The sequence below is a fragment of the Colossoma macropomum genome, unplaced genomic scaffold, assembly GCF_904425465.1.
Source record: "Colossoma macropomum unplaced genomic scaffold, Colossoma_macropomum, whole genome shotgun sequence".
NCBI lineage: Eukaryota > Metazoa > Chordata > Actinopteri > Characiformes > Serrasalmidae > Colossoma > Colossoma macropomum.
Genome location: NW_023494795.1, coordinates 11,419,162 through 11,440,485, shown reverse-complemented (window position 1 = coordinate 11,440,485; position 21,324 = coordinate 11,419,162). Strand labels below are relative to the sequence as shown.

The 21,324-nt window shown below is 40.1% G+C and overlaps 1 protein-coding gene across 8 annotated transcripts in view; it reads left to right on the top strand.

The window, feature by feature from the left end:
- fryl (furry homolog, like) overlaps positions 1-21,324 on the top strand; it is a 135,926-nt gene that overhangs the window by 91,188 nt on the left and 23,414 nt on the right. For all 8 annotated transcript variants that reach the window (XM_036581460.1, XM_036581457.1, XM_036581454.1 and 5 more), the window contains 31 exons: positions 1,522-1,698; positions 1,812-1,898; positions 2,023-2,291; positions 2,774-2,987; positions 4,174-4,298; positions 4,487-4,544; positions 4,755-4,846; positions 5,483-5,655; positions 5,743-5,903; positions 5,996-6,106; positions 7,069-7,223; positions 7,314-7,413; positions 8,011-8,179; positions 8,973-9,226; positions 9,796-9,936; positions 10,107-10,272; positions 10,360-10,444; positions 10,587-10,699; positions 11,412-11,562; positions 11,716-11,819; positions 12,109-12,291; positions 13,015-13,210; positions 14,368-14,489; positions 14,602-14,789; positions 16,105-16,193; positions 16,306-16,982; positions 17,346-17,614; positions 18,345-18,485; positions 19,025-19,225; positions 19,546-19,707; positions 21,025-21,099. In XM_036581460.1, the coding sequence (XP_036437353.1) occupies positions 1,522-1,698; positions 1,812-1,898; positions 2,023-2,291; positions 2,774-2,987; positions 4,174-4,298; positions 4,487-4,544; positions 4,755-4,846; positions 5,483-5,655; positions 5,743-5,903; positions 5,996-6,106; positions 7,069-7,223; positions 7,314-7,413; positions 8,011-8,179; positions 8,973-9,226; positions 9,796-9,936; positions 10,107-10,272; positions 10,360-10,444; positions 10,587-10,699; positions 11,412-11,562; positions 11,716-11,819; positions 12,109-12,291; positions 13,015-13,210; positions 14,368-14,489; positions 14,602-14,789; positions 16,105-16,193; positions 16,306-16,982; positions 17,346-17,614; positions 18,345-18,485; positions 19,025-19,225; positions 19,546-19,707; positions 21,025-21,099 (5,208 nt within the window). The remainder of the gene's footprint in view (positions 1-1,521; positions 1,699-1,811; positions 1,899-2,022; positions 2,292-2,773; positions 2,988-4,173; positions 4,299-4,486; positions 4,545-4,754; positions 4,847-5,482; positions 5,656-5,742; positions 5,904-5,995; positions 6,107-7,068; positions 7,224-7,313; positions 7,414-8,010; positions 8,180-8,972; positions 9,227-9,795; positions 9,937-10,106; positions 10,273-10,359; positions 10,445-10,586; positions 10,700-11,411; positions 11,563-11,715; positions 11,820-12,108; positions 12,292-13,014; positions 13,211-14,367; positions 14,490-14,601; positions 14,790-16,104; positions 16,194-16,305; positions 16,983-17,345; positions 17,615-18,344; positions 18,486-19,024; positions 19,226-19,545; positions 19,708-21,024; positions 21,100-21,324) is intronic.

Genomic DNA, 21,324 nt, shown 5'->3' with positions numbered 1-21,324 from the left:
TGTGCAGAGCTTTCTCAAGGAGTAATGTGTTGTCTGTGTTCAACCAGTGAATGTGACACAGTGTGACTGCAGTTAGGCCTTTTTGGTTTTATATCTTCTTCACATGTAGTAGTAGTCAAGAGCTCTAGAGTCAAGTCAAAGTCAAGACAGAGAGACCTGGGCCCACCGAGACCTTGTCAAGACCAAGACTTTGTAGCAGTCTAGTCCGAGTCGAAACTAAGAGAACACTAAGACCAGAAGAAGATTTTATCTAATATAAGAAGAATGTGGGGGAAAAAAAAAACTACAGCTTGTTTGTAGTTCATTGTTCATTCATCATCATTTATTATACATGTAAATATATATGTAAATAAATAAAATTGTTTTATAATTAAATTTGTAAAAAATACAACCTTAACATATTGCTTAAAAATGCTAATAATTATTAATATTATATTGTAGTTGTAGTCCAACTTTGCACTGTAACCTTTCTAAGCAAATGATAGCAAGGTTGTTTGCAGTCCTTTCTCTATAACTTATTCAGAGTCACCTGAAGTCATAGGTATAAACCAAACAGCATACATGCATTTTTATGACTAAATGAAACTGTAGTAATAACAACATCGCAATCTGCTCTCAGGCGATATTTGAATTTTGGAACTAGTGAACATTGACGATCAAATTATACCTGGTCAAGCCATCATGGAAAGAATCAATTAGATCCTCAAACAGCAGCAAACTGATTTTATGTAAGCATATAAATGAAGGTCTGATTTATTCTGTTTGAAGGTTTTGTTGATATTCAGTAATGATAGAAAAAAGTTCTCAAGTTTCTAATCAGATGGAGGCATCACAGTCTCTGTGGCTGCAAATTTAACAGGGAACAACAAAGTGTTCACCAACTAGTGCTAAACTTTTGTAAAATTGAAACTAACCTGAGACTTGAAACTAACAAGCAGTATCCATGCCTTAACAACAGTTAGTAAAGGATACTCACTTCATTCATTCCCACAACAGCACGAGATAAACTAAAGAATGAACTTCACTCCGTGCTGTCTTTCTGTTGAATGTGCAACACGCAGAGGGGACTGGAGTGAAATGCTATTTTCTCCTCTAGCACAGCCTTTTACACAGATAATAATAAAGAACAAGTAAAAAAGGAAAAATAAGGTAACTTGTCAACAGAGAACACAGTTCAATTACTGTGTATATGCTGAATTAAACATATTGCGAAAATATTAAACATAAAATTTGGCATGTGCAAAAGTTATGGTACCTTTTTATATTGTGTTTTGTTTTTTCAATATGTAAAATTCAGAAAATAGATAGAAATTGTGCACTAAATTAGCAGAAAAATATATTTAAGTTCATTCCCTGCAGAGGATATGTAAACTTATTTTCACTTAGAAAATAAACAAAACGTAATTCTTTGCATACAGCTGAATAGTGCAGTGTGAATATTTTGAACACAGCCCAGTATATCTGTGTAATAAATAGAGCTATAACCTTTCCTCTGTTCCTTTGTGTGTGTTCCTGTGTTAGGGCTCTAATGACAGAGCGTGTCTGCCTCTGGAGCGTTCTCCACTGTGGGGTGTGCTGCATGTGGTGGAGGGGCTGGCTCTGGTGGTTTTGTGTAGCTGCAGGCCAGCCACACGCCGCCTCGCTGTCAATGTGCTGAAAGAGGTTCGGGCACTACACAACGCCCTCTGCATCGCTAAGGTAACCACCACAACATATATAAGCCGTCCTCACTCTCTTAGGTCTGTTTGCATTTATATTAATGGATCATCATTGGAATTATGATCATGCTTCTTTTTCCTTCTGGTTGTCAGGGTGATGAGGAGTTGGCTATAGATGTGATGGACAGGGTGAGCGCTTCAGTTCTGGAAAGTTTCATCCACCTTACTGGGGCTGACCAGGTAGAGAAAAACACAGAGACAACATTACAGAGATAAATGTGTATGATAAGTCCATCGTCTTTATCTCTCACTGTTGTTTTTATAACTTCTCTTTCTTCTCCTTCTCTTCTTTCTCTCCCCCCAGACTAACCTGCTGTATTGTCCCAGTGGAATAGACCTGCAGACGCTGGCCGAGTGGAGCTCCTCTCCCATCAGTCACCAGTTTGACGTGGTCAGTCCCTCACACATCTGGGTGTTTGCCCACGTCACTCAGGGTCAGGACCCATGGGTCATCAGTCTGTCCAGTTACCTGCGGCAGGAGCACCTTCCCAAGCACTGCCCTACTGCACTGAGCTACGCCTGGCTCTTCGCCTCCACGCGTCTCCAGCTACTCTCTCCACAAGTTGACATCAAGTATGGAAGCGATTGAGAATATACTGTTTTGTGTACATGCATGTGTATTTGCTTGTATATGGGGTTGATGAGTGCTGCATCACTCTTCAAAGCTATAGTTTACTGAAGAATCAATTTTTTTTTTTATCCCGAGCATAATCGATCACCCAAGGCATGTGTGGTCCAGTGCAAAATGAAAGAAATTTGCTTCTTTAATTTTGCACTGGTGTTTAGCTAGCAAATAATGGGCGCTTATGTACACCAGTTAGCATGTGTCAAGTAATCTGAAGTACACTTTCTTTGTATGTATGACATAACGTTAGCTACAAAAACTGACAGTACTTTGCATAGCTAAAACCAGCCGTAACAGTCATCTTGAAGCCTAAATTTAGTTTTTTCTTTTGTTTATGTTTTCATCAAACTAGTTCTTAGTGCCACAACCACAAAAGCATTGGAGTGTTCTCTCTTGCTTCTTACTGACCTTCACCTTTTTCCTACTGCAGTAGCCCGATCAATGCAAAGAAGATGAACAGCTTGAGCAGCAGTACTGATTCCTACGTTGGTCTGTGGAGGAACTATCTGATCCTCTGCTGCAGCTCTGCAACCTCTTCATCGTCGTCCTCCTCATCCTCATCGTCAGCTCCTGGCTCTGTCCGCTGCTCCCCTCCTGAGACGCTGGCGTCCACCCCGGACAGCGGATACAGCTACGACTCAAAGGTTAGATAATCAGCACTTTCTCTGTAACACTAGCTCAGCTGTTACATTATTGGTGTTGTAGCATATACTTATGTTTATATAAAAATCCTTTTAGAGGGAAGGATGTTCTCAAGGATCATCACCTAAAGCCTTATGGGTTACTTTATATGAGTTCTACTCATATTAAAGCTACAGCTGACTTATGTTTTCCACTCACAAATGCTTTTTTATTTTTCTTTGGGAGGTCGGATGCTGGTAAATATCTAGTGAGGGGCCACAATAAAAATTCTTAGCTGAAGCTGAAACTGAAACCAAAATTTAGGACACATGCAACCAAAAACCAAAAAATGAACAAGAACAAGAACGAATAAGAACAGTTTGTACCATGAAATCCAACATCCATGGTCAATGCCATTATTATTATTTTTTTTTTTTATTTTATTATTTTTTGCCCTTTATCACTGTTTGCCAATATAAACTGAGGCTTCAGATGGCATCAGTGTGATCGCAGGGACTTTCTGTTTCTTTCGTTTTGCTTTATTCTCCATATCGTGCGGGATGCTGGGCTTTAAAGTAGTATCAAACGTAACGGAGAAGTTCCTGGGTGTTGTATTCCCTCGTCACATCAGAAGAGTTTATAAATGAGTTCTCTAATGTTCCTCGTAGAAACTGTGAAATAGATCAGCACTCACTCTGCTACTGCTCTAATTTTGAACTCCAACATGGTACTATTACGAACATTTCTCTCAGCCCCTTTATCATAAAATCATCACATTATGTAAAGGATAGTTGCTGTGTTGGATTGAATTGATGCAGAAAAGTAAAATCTCATTCAAACTAATGAATTTAGAGCTAGGTGTCTTTGAGTTTCCAGTTTAAAATGTTACAGTACTGACTTGGGCATCGTTGTTAGTTTGACCACACAGAAAATATTAATTAAAAAACGTGGCTTAGACGTTGTGACTTTTCTCACTCATATAAAGTAAATTTTATTTGAAAATAAGTTTTTAAATGTAAGTGTCCTGACAAAAACTGAGTTATCTGCTAAGAAATCCATGTTGGGTGCAATAGTCTTCTTATTCATGAATCTATAAAGCTTGTTCAGTCTCACAGCAGTTGCTCTAGTAAATTGTAGTAAATTTTGTGTGTGCGTGTGTGTGTGTGTGTGTGTGTGTGTGTGCGCGTGCGTGTGCGTGTGCGTGTGCAGATCATTGGCATTCCGTCCCCCTCCTCCTTATTCAAACATGTGGTTCCTATGATGCGCTCTGAGAGCATGGACATCACAGAGTCCCTCGTCCTGGGGCTTGGCCGGACCAACCCCGTTGCCTTCAGGTGCGTGGGTCTATGTTTATGTGCCTAATAAAGTTTATACTGTTTCTGTGTGCACTACTGAGATTGTATATGGTTCAGCTCTAACCTCATGTTGTTTTGTGTGTGTGTGCGTGTGTGTGTGTGTGTGTGTGTGTGTGTATGCTATGTGTCACTGAACTGTAATGCTCGTGTTTTTGTGTGTTGATTAGAGAGCTCTTGGAGGAGCTGAATCCCATCATTAAAGAGGCTCTGGAGAGAAGGCCAGAGGTGAGTTAACCTATGCTTTCCATTCCTGTGATAACTGTTGAAAAAACAAACAAATAAATAAATAAATAGCTCAAGACGCTTCTGCTGAGATTACAGTATCTTTACATTTTCTCTGTCACTGCAAGTAAAGATCAGCTGTGTATTTTAAAAATAGCAGTTTTCATTCACTATTTCCTCTATTTCTCTCCCCCTTTTATTCCGTGTGTGAAGAACATGAAGCGACGCCGGCGTCGTGACATCCTCAGAGTCCAGCTGGTCCGGATCTTTGAGCTGCTGGCTGATTCAGGAGTCATCAGCCAGATGTGAGTCCATCTCTTTCTGTCTCTTTCTGTCTCTCTCTGTCTCTCTCTGTCTCTCTTTTCTCTCTCTCTCTCTCTCTCTCTCTCTCTCTCTCTCTCTCTCTCTCTCTCACAATCTCTCACACTCTCTCTTGCTCTCTCAACATTGATTATGAAACGTTGATGTGGATTTAGATTGTTGATGCATTGTTTACTTTTTTAAAACGCAAGCTCTTTGTAGTCCTTGATACTGTTCAAATAATACATGTCTGTCAGATTACAATACATTACAAGAAGATTTTGGGGGCAATTTGGCTTCTAAAAATAAGAAAAATGCCTGTTGCACAAACAGAACTTGCAAAATGGTTATGGCAAAAGAAGCTTAGATTATAGAAATGGTGATTGCTCTTTCTATTCTTATTTTTTCAATAAAACATAAAATATATTTTCTGTTTTATTTAATCATTCAGATTTAAAGATTAGATGTAATTTTTAAAACTCTGATTTCATTAAACCAGGGGCACACCAGCCCTTTGGGGATAAAATTGGTGACCCCTGAATTAGACTGACAAGTTTGCTTAGAGGTTCTGGGCCTAACCTTGTCTTTCTGTCTGGTCTGTGTATGTCTGTGTATGTCTGTGTTTGTGTGTGTTTGTGCAGTGGGAGTGGGGGACTGGATGGAGAGAGTCACTCTCTGAACAGCACTCTGCTGGAGTATGTGGATCTGACACGGCAACTGCTGGAGGCTGAGAACGACAAAGACTCAGACACACTCAAAGACATCCGCTCCCACTTCAGCGCCCTGGTGGCAAACATCATCCAGAACGTGCCAGGTACAACTAATTCAACATATCCAATATATGTTTTCCCACCGGACATGCGGCATGTGGTTGATATACATGTTTGTGTGTGTTTTCCAGTACACCAGAGGAGGAGCATTTTCCCTCAGCAGTCTCTAAGACACAGTCTGTTTATGCTGTTCAGTCACTGGGCCGGACCCTTCAGCATCATGTTCACTCCTCTAGATCGCTACAGTGACCGCAACATGCAGATCAACAGACACCAGTACTGCGCTCTCAAAGTACGACACACCGCATACACACACCACCAGTGCCTCATACCTGAGAGACTTAATGTGCACAAGTACTGAATTCTGCATCTTACGTTCCCCAGGCCATGTCTGCTGTGTTGTGTTGTGGTCCAGTCGCTGATAATGTTGGTCTTTCATCTGATGGATACCTCTACAAATGGTTAGACAACATCTTGGACTCACAGGACCGCAAGGTAGCCTCATTCTCCATAATGTCTCACTGAATAATCTGCTAGCAGCTTTTGACAATCCACATTTGGCTGAACATAGAAGTAAGTCATGAGACGATGTGCATTACTAGGACTTTTCTACCATACAGTGGTATTAAAGGGGAATTCCACTGATTTTCCTAAAATTCTCTGTTATTCAGTTGTTGATGTGTAAACAAAGTAAGTCTGAGATTGTTCATGTGAAGTTGAAAATGGTAAAATCTGAAAAGAAAAAGAAAAATTCTTTGGGGACTATTTTGCATTCAGACACCTTGCATGCACCTCTCATTCATGAATTTAGTACATTTTAGGCCAAAAAGCTTATCTCAACAATGTCTAAGGCATCAGGCAACGTACTTATAACTTTCTTTGGGGGAGCTTTAAGACACATTAAATGCTTCAGACATCTGTTTCTTATCTCCACCTCTTAATTCTGACTCGGTTCACCTTGAATTACGTTGTTTACATCTTAACCATTTAATTATGCAGAGTACAGAAAAGAAATATACACAATTATGCGGAAAAAAATCAAGGTAACTTCCTCTTTAAGCATGATGCGAAGAGTGGTAAATCACTTACAGAACAGTGATGAAATGCAATGTGATAAAATACAGCAATGTTCAATAAATTATTTATTATTAATACAAATTGCACGATTAAACAATTATCTTGCCAAGCATTGTAGTTCAGTAGTTTATGGTTGTCAAGCAACATAATGATCAAAGATTATTCCATATGTTCTTGGCACATTAATACAGAATTTAGTTGATGCGTGTGGTCATATATCCAGTATTTTACAGAGGCTTTGAACTTGTCTCAGCCAATCAGTTTGTAGAACTGGAACTGCCTATTTTGCACCAAGTCATTAAGATGCATTTGAAAGATCTCTCCTGTCTGTTGTACGCAATGTGAATATCATGTGTGTGTGTGTGTGTGTGTGTGTGCAGGTGCATCAGCTGGGCTGTGAGGCAGTGATGCTGCTGTTAGAGCTGAACCCAGATCAGAGTAATCTGATGTTCTGGGCAGTGGATCGCTGCTACACAGGCTCGCGCAGAGTGGCCACCGGCTGCTTCCGAGCCATCGCCAACGTCTTTCACAACAGGTACCGCTTACTCTGCCTAAATGCGTCTAGCCATGTGTGTGTTCTTTGAGAATGAAGTGCGTTTACTGTATATTGATTCGTCTGTGGCAGGGATTATCAGTTTGACACTGTGGTGCTGCTGAACCTGATCCTGTTTAAGGCTGCAGATTCCTCCAGAGATATCTATGAAGCGGCCATGCAGCTACTTCAGGTGAAGCACACACGCACAAGAGTGATCATATAGCTGCTGTATAATATTTCTGAATGCACAGTAGTCATTATTAGGGGTGTAAATCTCTACAGCATAAAAATTTCACCATTTCACTATGATTTCAGTTTTTTTGGTATTGCTCAGAGTGTGGAAAAATACACTAAATACTCAGATGTAAAGACAGGAACTTTCTTAAAAAAAAAAAAAATCCAAAATGAATCATCACCTTCAGGTCAGTGTATATCAGTGCATTAATACATTGTACACTGTTACCAATTACAAATTACATTTTAATAATGTAGTCCAAGCATAAAACTATTAGCATGAGTTAGAGTTAAAAAAAAAACAAAAAAACATTCAAAAACATCCAACTGTTATACTTTTTCAGTCAAAGAAAATCGTTCTTTATTTATTTTTTCATTTGCAGAATTAGAAAATGTGATCTAACCTAATTCAATGTTGAATGGAGGAATAGAAATGCTCCAAAATTACATGAAAAAATCTTGTTACTTTGACTTCTATTTAAAGTTAAGAACATTTTTTCCTTCTCCTGTAAAGTTACCATTAATTAACTTTTTCGTTTTTTTTTTGTGTTAGATCTTGGAGCCGAAGCTGTTCCGTTACGCCCATAAACTGGAGATCCAGCGTGCTGATGGTGTTTTGACTCCACCCTCTCCTCTGCCTCACCTCTACTCTGTGTCATACTACCAACTCAGCGAAGAGCTAGCACGCACATACCCAGAGCTCACGCTGCCCATCTTCTCAGGTATGTGCGCACACCAGAGATGGGGACCTGAACTAGAGACTCAAGTCGCTTGTTGACTGACTCATCACTTGACTTATTTAAATAGCAAGTACACTGAAAAAAAATTATATACTGGCTTTACTTGATTCAAATCTGTACATCAGCTTCACTTAAATATTTTACATCCACTCAGTTCTTGCCAAAAGTGAGTAAACTGTGAGAAATATTGTCTCGATGTAATATATTTTGTTTATTTGAAACTGATGTACGAATTTGATTCAAGTAAAGCAAATTTGAATCAAGTGCACTGTTTTACTGTACACTTGCTAGTGGTATTGTTTTAGTAAGTTATGCATCACATTTCTTTAAAACTTTCTAACTTAGCTATTGCACAAGATAGCTAGCACAGTTGCAAGTTGTTTTGCTGCTTTCATTTAAACACTTAATTTACTGCATACAGTGTTTCGGTTCTGTTCTTCAGACTGAAAGTTATATTGTGATGAAAGCCTTGTTATTTGCAGCCGTGGCGAACCTAACAGGTTTTTAGATGTGGTTTACTGTTGTACAAAGCAGTGCCTGCAGCTAATAACAAGACTAAACTAGAATGATGTACTAAAGACTTCAGACTCAACTCACAGTCATACCCCAGAGACTCCAGACTCAACTTGGACAGGCATGACTTGTGAACATAAAAATATGCCATTTAGACAATATACATAGCGCATTTATACGTAAAACAGTTAAATGCATACATGTACTAGTTTTTCTTTCCACGAAGCGACCCCTTAACTGGTTGTGTAATCTCCTAATTCAGAGGTAAGTCAGAGGATCCAGACAGCGCACCCTGGTGGCAGGCAGGTGATGCTGCACTACTTGCTGCCCTGGATGAATAATGTGGAGCTGGTGGACTTCAAGCCACAAACAAGGCGGCAGGAGGAGCCTGAGGAGGAAGAGGACACACGGGAGATGATGATGGTAAACAGCCGTCGCTGGCTCCGAGGAGAGGGCTGGGGATCACCTCAGGCAACAACCATGATCCTCAACAACCTCATGTTCATGACTGCTAAGGTACACATGCTCCACCACCATGATTTTTCATGAGCTTTTATAAGTCTTTTAGCACTTTGTTTTATATAAACACTATTTAAGTGTTAGGCTTTTGAAGAGTTTATATCATGGAAACCTCACTGGAATAAAGGAGTTTGAAGTAATATTTTTACACTGTTATTATTTCTAAACGTACTATTCACCCAGTCCATACAGCCTGTATATGTAAACTAAGCTGCTTTTAAAAACAGCTCTGAGTGCTTTTTGAATAAGCCACAATACAGGCCTGCCAATCAGAACAGAGCTCATTACTTTATATCAGTCTTAAAGGTACAGTAACAAAACCTCCTGTTAAGTTCTACAGGACATAAAGAGGTTGGAAATGGCCATTTAAAAATTAATTATGACTGTTTTTGGTACATAAATCTGCATAAATGTTATAAATGGACATCAAGGGGAAAAACAAAATACTAGAAAAATATGGGCTGTTGTGTTATGGGCTGTTAAAATCTTAACTTAGACACTGACAATATAAAATTTGTCTTTATATTAGTGTATTTTAATAGTTGTCTGTCTGTGCGTTTCTCTAGTATGGCGATGAATTTGCATGGTCTGAGATTGAGAACGTATGGACCACTTTGGCAGACAGCTGGCCCAAAAATCTTAAGATCATCCTGCACTTCCTCATCAGCATGTCTGGAGTCAACAGCGAGCCAAGTCTCCTTCCTTATGTAAGTGACATCTTTCTTAGCCAGTCGCCATGGTGATACAGCTAATGTGGAATATTAATGACGTGAAGGCGGTTTCTTAAAGTTTTTAGGTGAAATGTGGAGACGTCATACAGTTATGGTACAAATTCATGCATTTTTCAGTGCATTAACAGTAAATTTTGGTTGTGCAGGTCAAACGTGTGGTGGTCTATCTGGGCAGAGATAAGACTATGCAGCTTCTGGAGGAGCTGATGTGTGAGCTGGAGCTCATGGACCCTGTGAGCTCAGCTGTCACTCATATGGATAATCCGCCTTATTACCGCATCACTTCCTCCTACAAGATCCCCTCTGTCACAGGTATGCATTTTATCAAACCTGCATTTTAAATGCATATTTGTATTTTTATGCTCTTGTATTGATTTTAGTTTTTGTCTCTGCGAAAAGGAACTGCTTCCAGCAGTAACACTATGGTTCCTGGACCTGATGGACATCACGACAACAAGCTCAAAGATCCCAACATGGATGACAAGTAAGACCTCAGACCTCAGTTGTTCATTAATCTCCAGGAATGCTTTCTACCTCTTGGTTACACAGTTGCATGCACTGATGTGTGTACATTTACATATTTGATCCTCTTACAGTGTTACTAATGACCATCTGTGTGTGTGCAGTTATGCTCATTTAGATATCTACAGTGGGCTGAACAGCAACCTGAACAGACAGCACCATCGGCTGGAGTCCCGTTACAGCAGCAGCTCTGGAGGCTCTTATGAGGAGGAGAAGAGTGAGCACGCACATGCACAAAACGCAACAATTCACAGTAGTAACCCAGGGTCTTAAAGGGGAATTGCGCTGATTTTTCAAATGTCATGCATAATTCAGTTGTTGAGATGTAAACAAAGTCATTTTAGGTGTTTTGCTTTGTAAACTTACTCACTCAGATGCCTTTACAATGGTGGTAATAGGATCCATGGCCACCATGTGTACAACACAAATACAGCCGTTTTATTTACTTCATCTGAGTTTTTATGTGTAATGTTGATGATGGTGTTTTGCCTTACAACATCCTGCATGTACCTCTCTGCCATAAATGGATTTTTTAAAAATACACTTTAGGCCTAAACCTGGTCTCAAAACTATTGTAAAACAAAATTTCAGGTATCATTTAACATATTCATAAGCATTCCATATAATACCTTTCTGTGAGGGAACGCTTTAAGGCATGAACGGCATTAAGAACTTTGGAAGTCTGATTCCTGTCACTACTGCTGTGAACAAGTATGAGTCACTAGGTTTCTCCAGAAAAGCACATTTCGCATCAAACCATTCTGAATGACATTGTTTACATCTTAATGATTTACTTATTGAGACATTTTAAAAAACTGGTAAAATTCCCATTGAAGACTTTGTAGCGTTTAGATCACAAGACCAAAAGTCTGTTCCTAACCATGCTGTAGTCACCCATAAATGATCTCGACCTATCTCTGTTTCCTCAGGTGACTCTATGCCGGTCTATGCTAACTGGCGTCTGAAGGTCATGGATCATAACCGGCCCGAGCCCCTCCCTTTCCCTCCCACAGGAGGCTGCTGGTCTCCACTGGTCGATTACCTGCCAGAGACCACCACGCCTGGAGTTTCCCTTCACAGGTCTCGCACACACCACACAAACAGAAACAAAAAAATATTAAAATGGGTACTTAAATACATCCACATAAATGCAATAGAATTTGCTGTACGTCAGATTTAAAGGTTTACTCTGTTGTCTCTGTTTCCTTTGCTTACTCTACAACCTCTCTACAGATGTAATATCGCTGTGATCCTGCTCACTGACCTCATCGTGGACCATGGAGTCAAAATAGAATGGAGCGCCTACCTGCATCTTCTACTGCATTCCGTCTTCATTGGTAAAAACACTTAACACACTATCATGTTTCCAGAGACTCACACACAACCTCCAGGCTTAATAAGTCCTTATTAGCTTTAACGACAGGTCCTCTAAATGCAGTGTGTAAATATTTCTAATATATTTCTACAGAGATGCTTCACTCACAGCACAATACAGTACTGAGAAAACGGGTACTGATGTATAAGCAAAATTGTGTATACAAAGATGCTGCATGTATTTCGTATGTTTTTATATGTTGTACATGTTTTTTTGTGTATTTGTCAATGAGTTTCTGCTTCGTTCTGCAGGATTAGACCACCAGCACCCAGAGGTCTATGAGCATTGTAAGCGACTGCTGCTCCACCTGCTGGTCGTCCAGGGAACCAATAGCAGCGTCCAGTCACTGGCATCTGTCCTGTTGCGCAACCGGGAGTACCACGAGCCCAGGGTTCTGACTGTTAAACCCGTTCCACAAGAGTTTAATCTAACAGGTCTGTACATACACAAGAATTGCTTAAAAGCAGTTCTTTACAGTGTTTTTTTTTTTTAAGTATATAAAGGGGAATTTTTCTACATTTCTGCATAATTAAAACATTATGATGTAAACAAATCATTTATCAAAATTGCTCACAGTGGTGAACCAGATATCTGAAGAGTTAATGCTTCTGAAAGCATTTATTGCATCATTAAATGGATGTGAATACATAGCTTGTGATATGTTTGAGATCAGGTTATGTTTTAATGATTCATGGTGAAGAGGTACGTGCAAGGTGTGGTAAGGCAATATTAGTACTGCTAATTTTCAAATATCAACATTGTCAAATTTATATATGTTTACATATTAATTGCTATATTTGTACCCATCGCAAACCCTGATTCCTGTCACCACCACTGTAAAGAAATCCAAGGAAATAAAGAAGGTTCTGTACAATGAACAGTTTCCCCTTAAACCACTCTAAATGGCTTTGTTTACATCTCAACCATTCATTTGTGTAGAAAAAATTTAGAAAAAGAAGCAGAATTCCCTCTTAAGTGCCATCAGCGTCCTCCAGCAGGTGGCACAACTCTCTCACTGGATTGTCAGCAGAATGCTTAATACCACTCCGTTTTCAATTTCACCCCAACCCACTAAACCCTCTCCCCCAGCTTTTTATGTATATCAATCTGTGTTTATTTATCTGTTTTTGCTTCTTCTCTTTCTTTCTCCTCTTCAGGTGTGACAGAGCTGGTTCCAGACTACCAGCCATCCCCAATGACAGACTCTGGTTTGAGTTCTAGCTCCACCTCCTCCAGTATCAGTCTGGGTGGCACATCCTTGCCCCACCTGCCCCCCACACTGCTAAATGAAGTGGACCTGTCCGCTGAACAGGACGAGAAGGTTAAAAACCTCATTGAGTTTATAAGCTCCAGGTTAGTGCCTCTGCAGGCCCTTTTTAGGTTTGTGCACATAAGGTTGCTACTGCATTATGCTTGCATTTTTAAAAAATATATAACTTAAACCTGCATCACCTTGCGGAAAAGTTTTTATTAATGGATCCTGTAGTTTGTTTTGGTGAAACCTAGTGCTAAGTGCTATGATATTTAATTATTGTTATTGTAGTAAATTACATCATGATACATTTTTCTGCTTAAATCTGCATATTTCAAGTTCAGCGCCGGTACTTCTAGAACTCTGGCCGCTTGCATGCTTCAGAATTGGATATAGGCCAATTGTGAAGAATCTGTAAACAACTATTTGCATTAATACTGCCCATTTATTGTCCTGTTCCTTATTTTATTAATGTATGTGCAACAATATTATGTTAATAAGCAACTGTACATAAATATGTCGAAATTGAGTTTTAGACTAATTTTCAGATCATTTGTTTAAATAACAAAAATGATCAGCAGGAGACATGTTTAGATTTGATCAATAATTCAAACCAATATTTAATGATGTACTCTGAGAGCAGAAGGTTTAGGCGACATTGGGTTACTACACTAAAATGTTTGCATTTTATTCATTTTACTGCATTTATGAACCTGTAGAAATAAATGTTGTATTACACCATAAGGCTTTTTCAGATAGATGGAGTACCAGTTGGTACATTTTATAAATGTTTAGATTTTGGCAGATATGTACATGAAAGATATCGGATATCATTTCCCAATTCCCTTCTCATTGCATCCCTAGAATAAAGTTAACAAACCTCATGAAAACTAAATATTGTATGTCTTGAAGTATCACAGTATTACGTTTTTGCCATATTGCCCCCCCCCGTATAATATACCGAGCTGTCTTTGCTGAGGCTTTGTGTATTGTCTTGTGTCCGCAGCTGTGTCTAAGCGGAAAGGGTATTGTTGCATTGCATGTGTGTGTGTGCGCCTAGCTTTTGTGTGTGTGTGTGTGTGTGTGTGTGTGTGTGTGTGTGTGTGTGTGTGTGTTTTAAATTTGAGAGTGCTTTCACAGATGATGATCATCTCTTAGCTGCTGTTGTGTACTCTTCCTTCTTTTGTGTGTTTGTCTTGGATTTGCCCCGGTGGTCACTTGCTGGTCCTCACTTAATCTGTAATTGGCTACTTCACAGGAAGCGAGGCCCACTGTGGAACCATGAGGACATGTCACCTAAAAACCCCAACATCAAGAGTGCTGAGCAGCTCAGTGTCTTCCTCAGACACGTTATCACCGTCTTCAAACAGACTCAGTCAGGTTTGTTTGCTTGTTTTCTCATTTTTCTTCATTGTAGTGAAAGTGAAAGCAACACATGTATGGTAGTTAACAGTAATAGCTGATCTGTTTGTGTGCTTGTGTCTTTGAGCAGGTTTCCAGTTGGAGCAGCTGCTGAGTGAAATAGCCCTGCAGACGGCTCTGTCTTGCTCCTCAAGGCACTATGCTGGCCGCTCTTTCCAGATTTTCAGGGCTTTGAAACAGCCACTCACAGCATCCACGCTGTCAGACCTGCTCTCTCGGCTGGTGGAGACTGTGGGAGACCCTGGAGAAGAGGCTCAGGTAACATCGACAGGCCTGCTTTTATTAGTATAAAAAAAAAATTATAATTAAAAAAAAAGTATAGTGTGGGATAAATGAAGGACCTCTGTGGATTGGAGTGGATCCTGTGGATTGTGGGTTGGATCCTGCTGTGCTCCGTAGCATGTATAAAAAGGCAGAGCAGGCAAGAAGAAGAGATATCATGACTTTGAATGAGTTTATATTATTGGGGCACACATGGAGGAAGCTCATAAAACTGCTCAATTAAAAGTATTTAAAGGGGAAAGTATTTAAAATATTTAATGGCTAGTCTTTCAATAGGAACAGTAACTAAAATTACATGCATTTAGATCTATGACAATGACATCAGTATTTAGGTTTGGAATTTAGTTTGTAGGTGCACATTTAATGGCTTTTACTCATATGCGTTAATGCAAAATGTAAGGAATAACAGAAGAGTGAGTGTCCCTCAGGTTACTGAGGCTGTATATGCAGGACATGTTCAGATTGTTTCAGCAATTACAGTCCTTCCATAAAGACAGAGAGATATTATAGTAGTGTTGCCCTGAAAGCACATTTGAGAGAGTTCACTGGTGTAAAAGGCATAGTAGGCATTGGTTGTGCAAAGATGTGGGGAAAAAAGTGATATGGTCAGGTGAGTCATCCTTCACCATATTCTCCAAAAGTGGACGAGTGCATGTTTTCACTACACCAAGTGAATGGTACAGACCTAAATGCTTGACCCCTACACTGAGAAAGAAGGTCTTGTGGCCTTGGTCTTGTGCCCAATTGAACACCTATTGGAGATCTCCAGCACCATGATCAAAACACCAGCTGAAGGAATATGAACAGTGTCCCAACCCTCCAGTACAGTTCTGGACACTTGGCCACGGAATTCACATATTATAATATGTTTTACTGCCCTAATTATGTCTTTAATAAGTGTGATATACTGGTACATCTCTATTCATTATCTCAAGAAATTTTTTTTTTTCACGAGATCTCAGATTATATTGTAATCTCAGAAAAACACTTGTAGTTATTATAATCTGATAATAAAAACAGCTGGATCAAAAAAAAGTAGTAGTAAAAGAGAGAGTAAATAAATGATGTGATTGCATGATCTTTCAAGACTTCCGTAAAGATTAGGAAGGAATATATCATTTTAAAGTGGCAGAGCACGTATTAGTCTTTGAATGCTAAAGCACTGTTATAAGTCTTAAATACAGGGATGCTTTGGGAGCCAACCCGATTAGGATACTGATACCCTGTCACAATGCTTTACCCCATTTTAACTTGCTGATTGTTTTCTCCTTTTTCTATTCTTTCCTCCCAGGGTTTTGTGATAGAGTTGCTTTTGACTCTGGAGGCTGGTATTGATACTCTGGCAGACACCATGAAGAACTATGACCTGCTTACTGCACTGTAAGTAAGATATGCTTAGGCATGCACATGTGCACACACTCACACACTCACACAATGTGTTAAATGATCTATCCAGATCCTACTAAAACTACTATTTCCAATTTTCCCTCAGGGCTTCCTCCCATGATCCTTTGCTGGGCACCAAATTTGCTAATAACAGGAAGAGCACAGGCCAGCTGAACATAAGCAGTGGTGGCTTGTTCCATATCCACTACAACCATGCCCGCAGCAACTCCCTCCGCGCCAGCCTCATGGGTGAGTGCAAGGGTGACCGGCGCCGCAGCAACACCCTCGACGTGGCAGACCGCCTGGGTGGTAGCCATGGTAACCTGGCCCGCACACGGAGCTTATCATCTCTACGTGAAGGTGCAGTCCCGGGTGGTGGGGGAGGGGAAGGAGGAGGAGGTGGAGGTGGAGGAGGTGGTGGAGGAGGAGGTATGGTTGGACCTGGCTTAGGAGAAGTGGGGCCGCCAGCAGACCCCACCAACCTGTTGGCCACAGTGTTCTGGATTGCAGCTTCGCTGCTCGAGTCAGACTACGAGTTTGAATACCTGCTGGCACTCCGGCTTCTGAACCGACTGCTGGCTCAGCTGCCTCTGGAGAAGGCTGACAGCAGGGAGCGGCTGGAGAGGGTGCAGGCCAAACTCCGCTGGTACAACTTCCCTGGCCTGCTGCAGCTCTTCCTAAAGGGCTTTACTTCAGCTGCTACACAGGAGCTCACCATCCACCTGCTCAGCAAGCTCATCACTGTGTCCAGACACACACTCGTAGACCCTTCCCAAGTGGCAGGTCAGTTCACACGTTTCCCCTTAACCCATACGGTGTGACTCAGACATTAATCTCTGATGTCTGAGGTTTGCTTCTTTGATTTGGCAGTGGAACTAAGAGGCTAGTGTAGCTAAGTAATGGAAGCTTATAGCCACCACTTTTACACTGCATGCCTAAATCCTCTCATGCTTGCCTCATACTGTCTTAAGATGTTAGTTCTTCTGGGATTTCTTATATTTATTGTAAAAATGTATTGGCAAAATTTAATGTAAATTTGTTTTGTCACCGAACTTTCACTAAATTTTCAACAATACTGTAAAACAGTGTTTTCTTTTATCAGTACAATTCTATATACTAATTCTTTCCTCCACTTCTTCCTTTTAGGTTTTCCTTTGAACATCCTGTGCTTGTTGCCTCACCTAATCCAGCACTTTGACAGCCCTACAGTGTTCTGCAAGGAGACCGCAGACCGCATCGCTAAGGTGTGTGCTGAGGAGAAGTCAGCCACTTTGGCCAACCTGGCCCACATGATGAGCCTGTACTCTACGCACAGCTACTCGCGAGACAGCACCAACTGGATCAACGTGGTATGCCGATACCTGCACGATGCCTTCGCAGAAATCACTTTTAACCTGGTCACTTACCTGGCTGAGGTGAGCAAAAGAACTTCTGAGCAACGTTTGTTATTACTTAACTGTATTTGTGTTACAGAAAAAGATAAATATGCATTTGCATTTGGGTTTTAAAGGTTTCGGACTCACCTGTATTTTCTCCTGATACTGCAGCATTTGTTATGGATGCACCAAGCGTGAATTTTTAAAGCTTATTTTTTATTTCTTGTAAGCAAATTGGCTGATTGCCCTTTTGACAGTTTTTATTGATTTTCTTTTAAACTCTAAGCTTACACTCTGTGCACTAAATTAACCAATGAAACACACTAACATACCCATTAATTCGTATTAGCAAAAGTTCTAGCATTTTAAACCCTTAACCTGCAGGGTTATATTTGTCAGTTTTGTAAATCATTGCAGTTAAAGTAACATGATTTTATTCCAAGTCATTTTGGACTTGCTATTGGTCCAAAACTAAGAGACAACTGGCTGTTTAAAACAATGAGTAATGTATAATTATGCAACAAACTGTTTTTGGTATGGATTTAGAAACAGCATTTAAATACGCATACCTGGTACATGTTACATCACAAAATTGCAGATCTGCAAAATAAAAGCAATAAATTGCCAGTTGTGGGGTTAGAGCATAATGGTCGATTCCGGTGCATCCCTAGTGTTTGCATAAATCATGAAAAATAATTACAAAAGCAGTAATTATTTTCCAGTTTGATGATGTACTCTGTAATTATTGCCATTTTAACATTCATTTTAGTTACTGGAAAAGGGGCTACCCAGCATGCAGCAGTCACTGCTGCAAATCATCTACAGCCTGCTGAGTTACATAGACCTGTCAGCTGCGCCTGTCAAACAGTTTAACCTGGAAATTATGAAGATCATAGGCAAATATGTGCAGGTAGGTTGTTGTCTTTGTGCTTTGAGTGACTTTTTGTAGTAGTTTGTTTGATAAAAATACAGCGGTTTATTTTCACTCACGCTTCGGAAGTGAAGGTGGGTTTATGCTTGTGCTTTGTGAAAAAGAAAGCTCTAAGTGTGGTAGAGCTTGGGGGCACGTTGCTTTTTTTGATGCACTTTTGAAGAAATGCATTGAAACAGCACTGCTGCTTTTATCCCCATTGAGCTTTTCACCCTGTCATCACCCCAGGGTAACACACTGAGAGGGTGGATGGAGTGAAGGAGGTAGTGTAGGATTTAAGGGCTGCAGAGAACAGGGTTTCAGTAGGAAAAGTTATTGATTTTTTTTCCCTGTCTGCTTTTTTCTACTCCACTTTCCAGTTCCAGATGGAGCTGTTGCTGTATATATGAACAAATGAGTTTGACGATGTGTTTAAGTGGAATCCCCAGTATATCCCTTCTTTATGTTTACATTCTGGTTGAGGCATTTTATAAACAGTTCCTGAACTTCCAACTCAGTGCATGTGTGTTTTAATCCAGAGCCCATATTGGAAGGAGGCCCAGAACATTCTGAAGCTGGTGGTGTCTCGCTCGGCCAGCCTGGTGGTGCCTGACGAGATGCAGCGCTCTTACAGTGCCGAATCATCAGGTTCGCCCGAAATCGCCTTCACTCGCATCTTTAACAACTCCTCCAAAGAGCTGCCAGGCAAAACGTTGGACTTCCACTTTGACATCTCAGAGGTACATGCGGTTCTCCTTTTTACTTTTGTACATTCTGTCCCTTTCAGTGTGAATTGGGTGTTCATTCAAAATAAAGCGTAGAGCTAAAAAAACAGCGTTATTTTCCTCTTATGTTAATGGAAAATGTAAACAAGGAGATTGGTTCAACGTTAATTCTCAGATGTTTCATGAATACATTTTTTTCTTTTCTTCCTTCTCCTGCTGTTTATCCTAGGGCTTAAAGAAGCTCTTAACTCTAGATAAAAGCTCTTCTCAACAGCTCTCTCTCATCTACTTCAGTTCTCCTGACTAATCTTTGTCTTTGACCCTTGACCTCTCAGACACCCATCATAGGGCACAAGTATGGAGACCAGAGCAATGCAGCAGGTCGTAATGGAAAACCACAGGTCATTGCTGTGACGAGGAGCACGTCTTCAACATCTTCAGGGTCGAACTCTAATGGCCTGGTGCCAGTCAGCTGGAAAAGACCCCAACTCTCTCAGGTGCAGTACAGCAGATTAATGACATGAACTTAAATAGCAAGTTATAAATAGCCAGTCAAACAGCACGAAGTATGGGTAACCTGTCCGTGCATCGCAGGCCTTGTACACTATTGGAAATCCACTATCTTGAACTATCATCTTCAAGGATTAACAGTGTAGCCTCTAGAACTCTTCATGCATGGAATGATAGAATAGCCAAAGTAAAGTCCCTTTTGCTTGCTTGAAGTCCCCTGGTAAAATGTTACTTTAGTAAGTGCAGAAGTTCCCTGGCTGTATTTCTACTTCAACAAATTCAAAATTGCTGCTCTGTGAGTTGTTGCTGTTATGTTACATATTGCTTATAAGGAGACTTGTGTAGCTGCAGAAAACAGTTAGTTGTTAAGGCCGTCATACACTGGATGTCAGCAGAGCACTGCAGTAGAACACCGACAGGGAAAGTCCAAAAACACTAGGTTCAAATTTATTTTTACACTCTACTCATATAAATTGAAATATATAAAGTGTTCAGCATTACTGTCACACTTAGCATCCATTTACTACCCAAACTGACTGTTATTGAGCTAACAGGTGCTGGAAAAGGCTTGAATAGTAACATTAGCTGAGGTAACTTATCATTAGCATCTGTCTGTTTATCTGCAAGACTGGCTGCCTTCCTCTGTGTAAAATTCAGATCACGTGATCTACTGTGGCTTTCTGTGGCGAAATGCTGCGTGGCGCACTGTGATGCACAGAGAAATTGAACAGTGTGCCATGCAGCATGGAGCACCGATGTGCATCAGCAGACTGCGTACCTCCTTTAAAAACAATGGTTTCTAATTTTTGGACACTGCGCAACGAGTTTCAATGCGTCCAGTGTGCAACGGCCTTAAGAGTTAGTTATTTGTCTACAGCCACACAGGTCTCCATAATAGAAAATGTTCTTTTGTTCTTTAATACAAGTACAATTACCCAGAATTGATGTTTTTAATTAAGCCTCTGCCTTATAATTTCCATTATTTGTTAATGATAACTGGAGCAAATGTCATTAACTTTAGATTACCTTAATATACTACTTATGTTAATAAAATATAATTCACTTCATAGAGTGTCTTGTGTCATCTTGCAGTTACTGGCATAAGCTGTTCATAAATACTCAAGTATTTCTTTATAAATGTTTATATATCAGTGCATGTGTTTTGAAGTCGCTGTGAAGGTGCCATTGTGTAAAATGTAATTGAATATATATATTTCATTTTGTTTTAGTCAGCCTTAAGTCTCATTTTCAGTATTGGCCTGACAAAATATCTTCATCACTGTTTCTTTTTTGTTTGATTTCAGAGGAGAACACGAGAGAAGCTGATGAATGTCCTGTCTCTGTGTGGGCCAGAAAATGCCCTACCCAAAAACCCCTCAGTAAGTTTAACTCCTCTCTTCTGATTTAGTACAGTTACATCTAAATTTGATGTCTCCGTGTATGTGGGACAGTTACGATCATGAAATTATAGCTGGCGATTAATTATCATATTAATGATTTTAATTGTCTTTTCTTGTTTATTTTCTGCAGCTGTTAAAAGTGCAAGTCTAAATGGCCAGATTTTCCCCACAATACTGTCTTTTGTTACAATTCATCATCTTTCT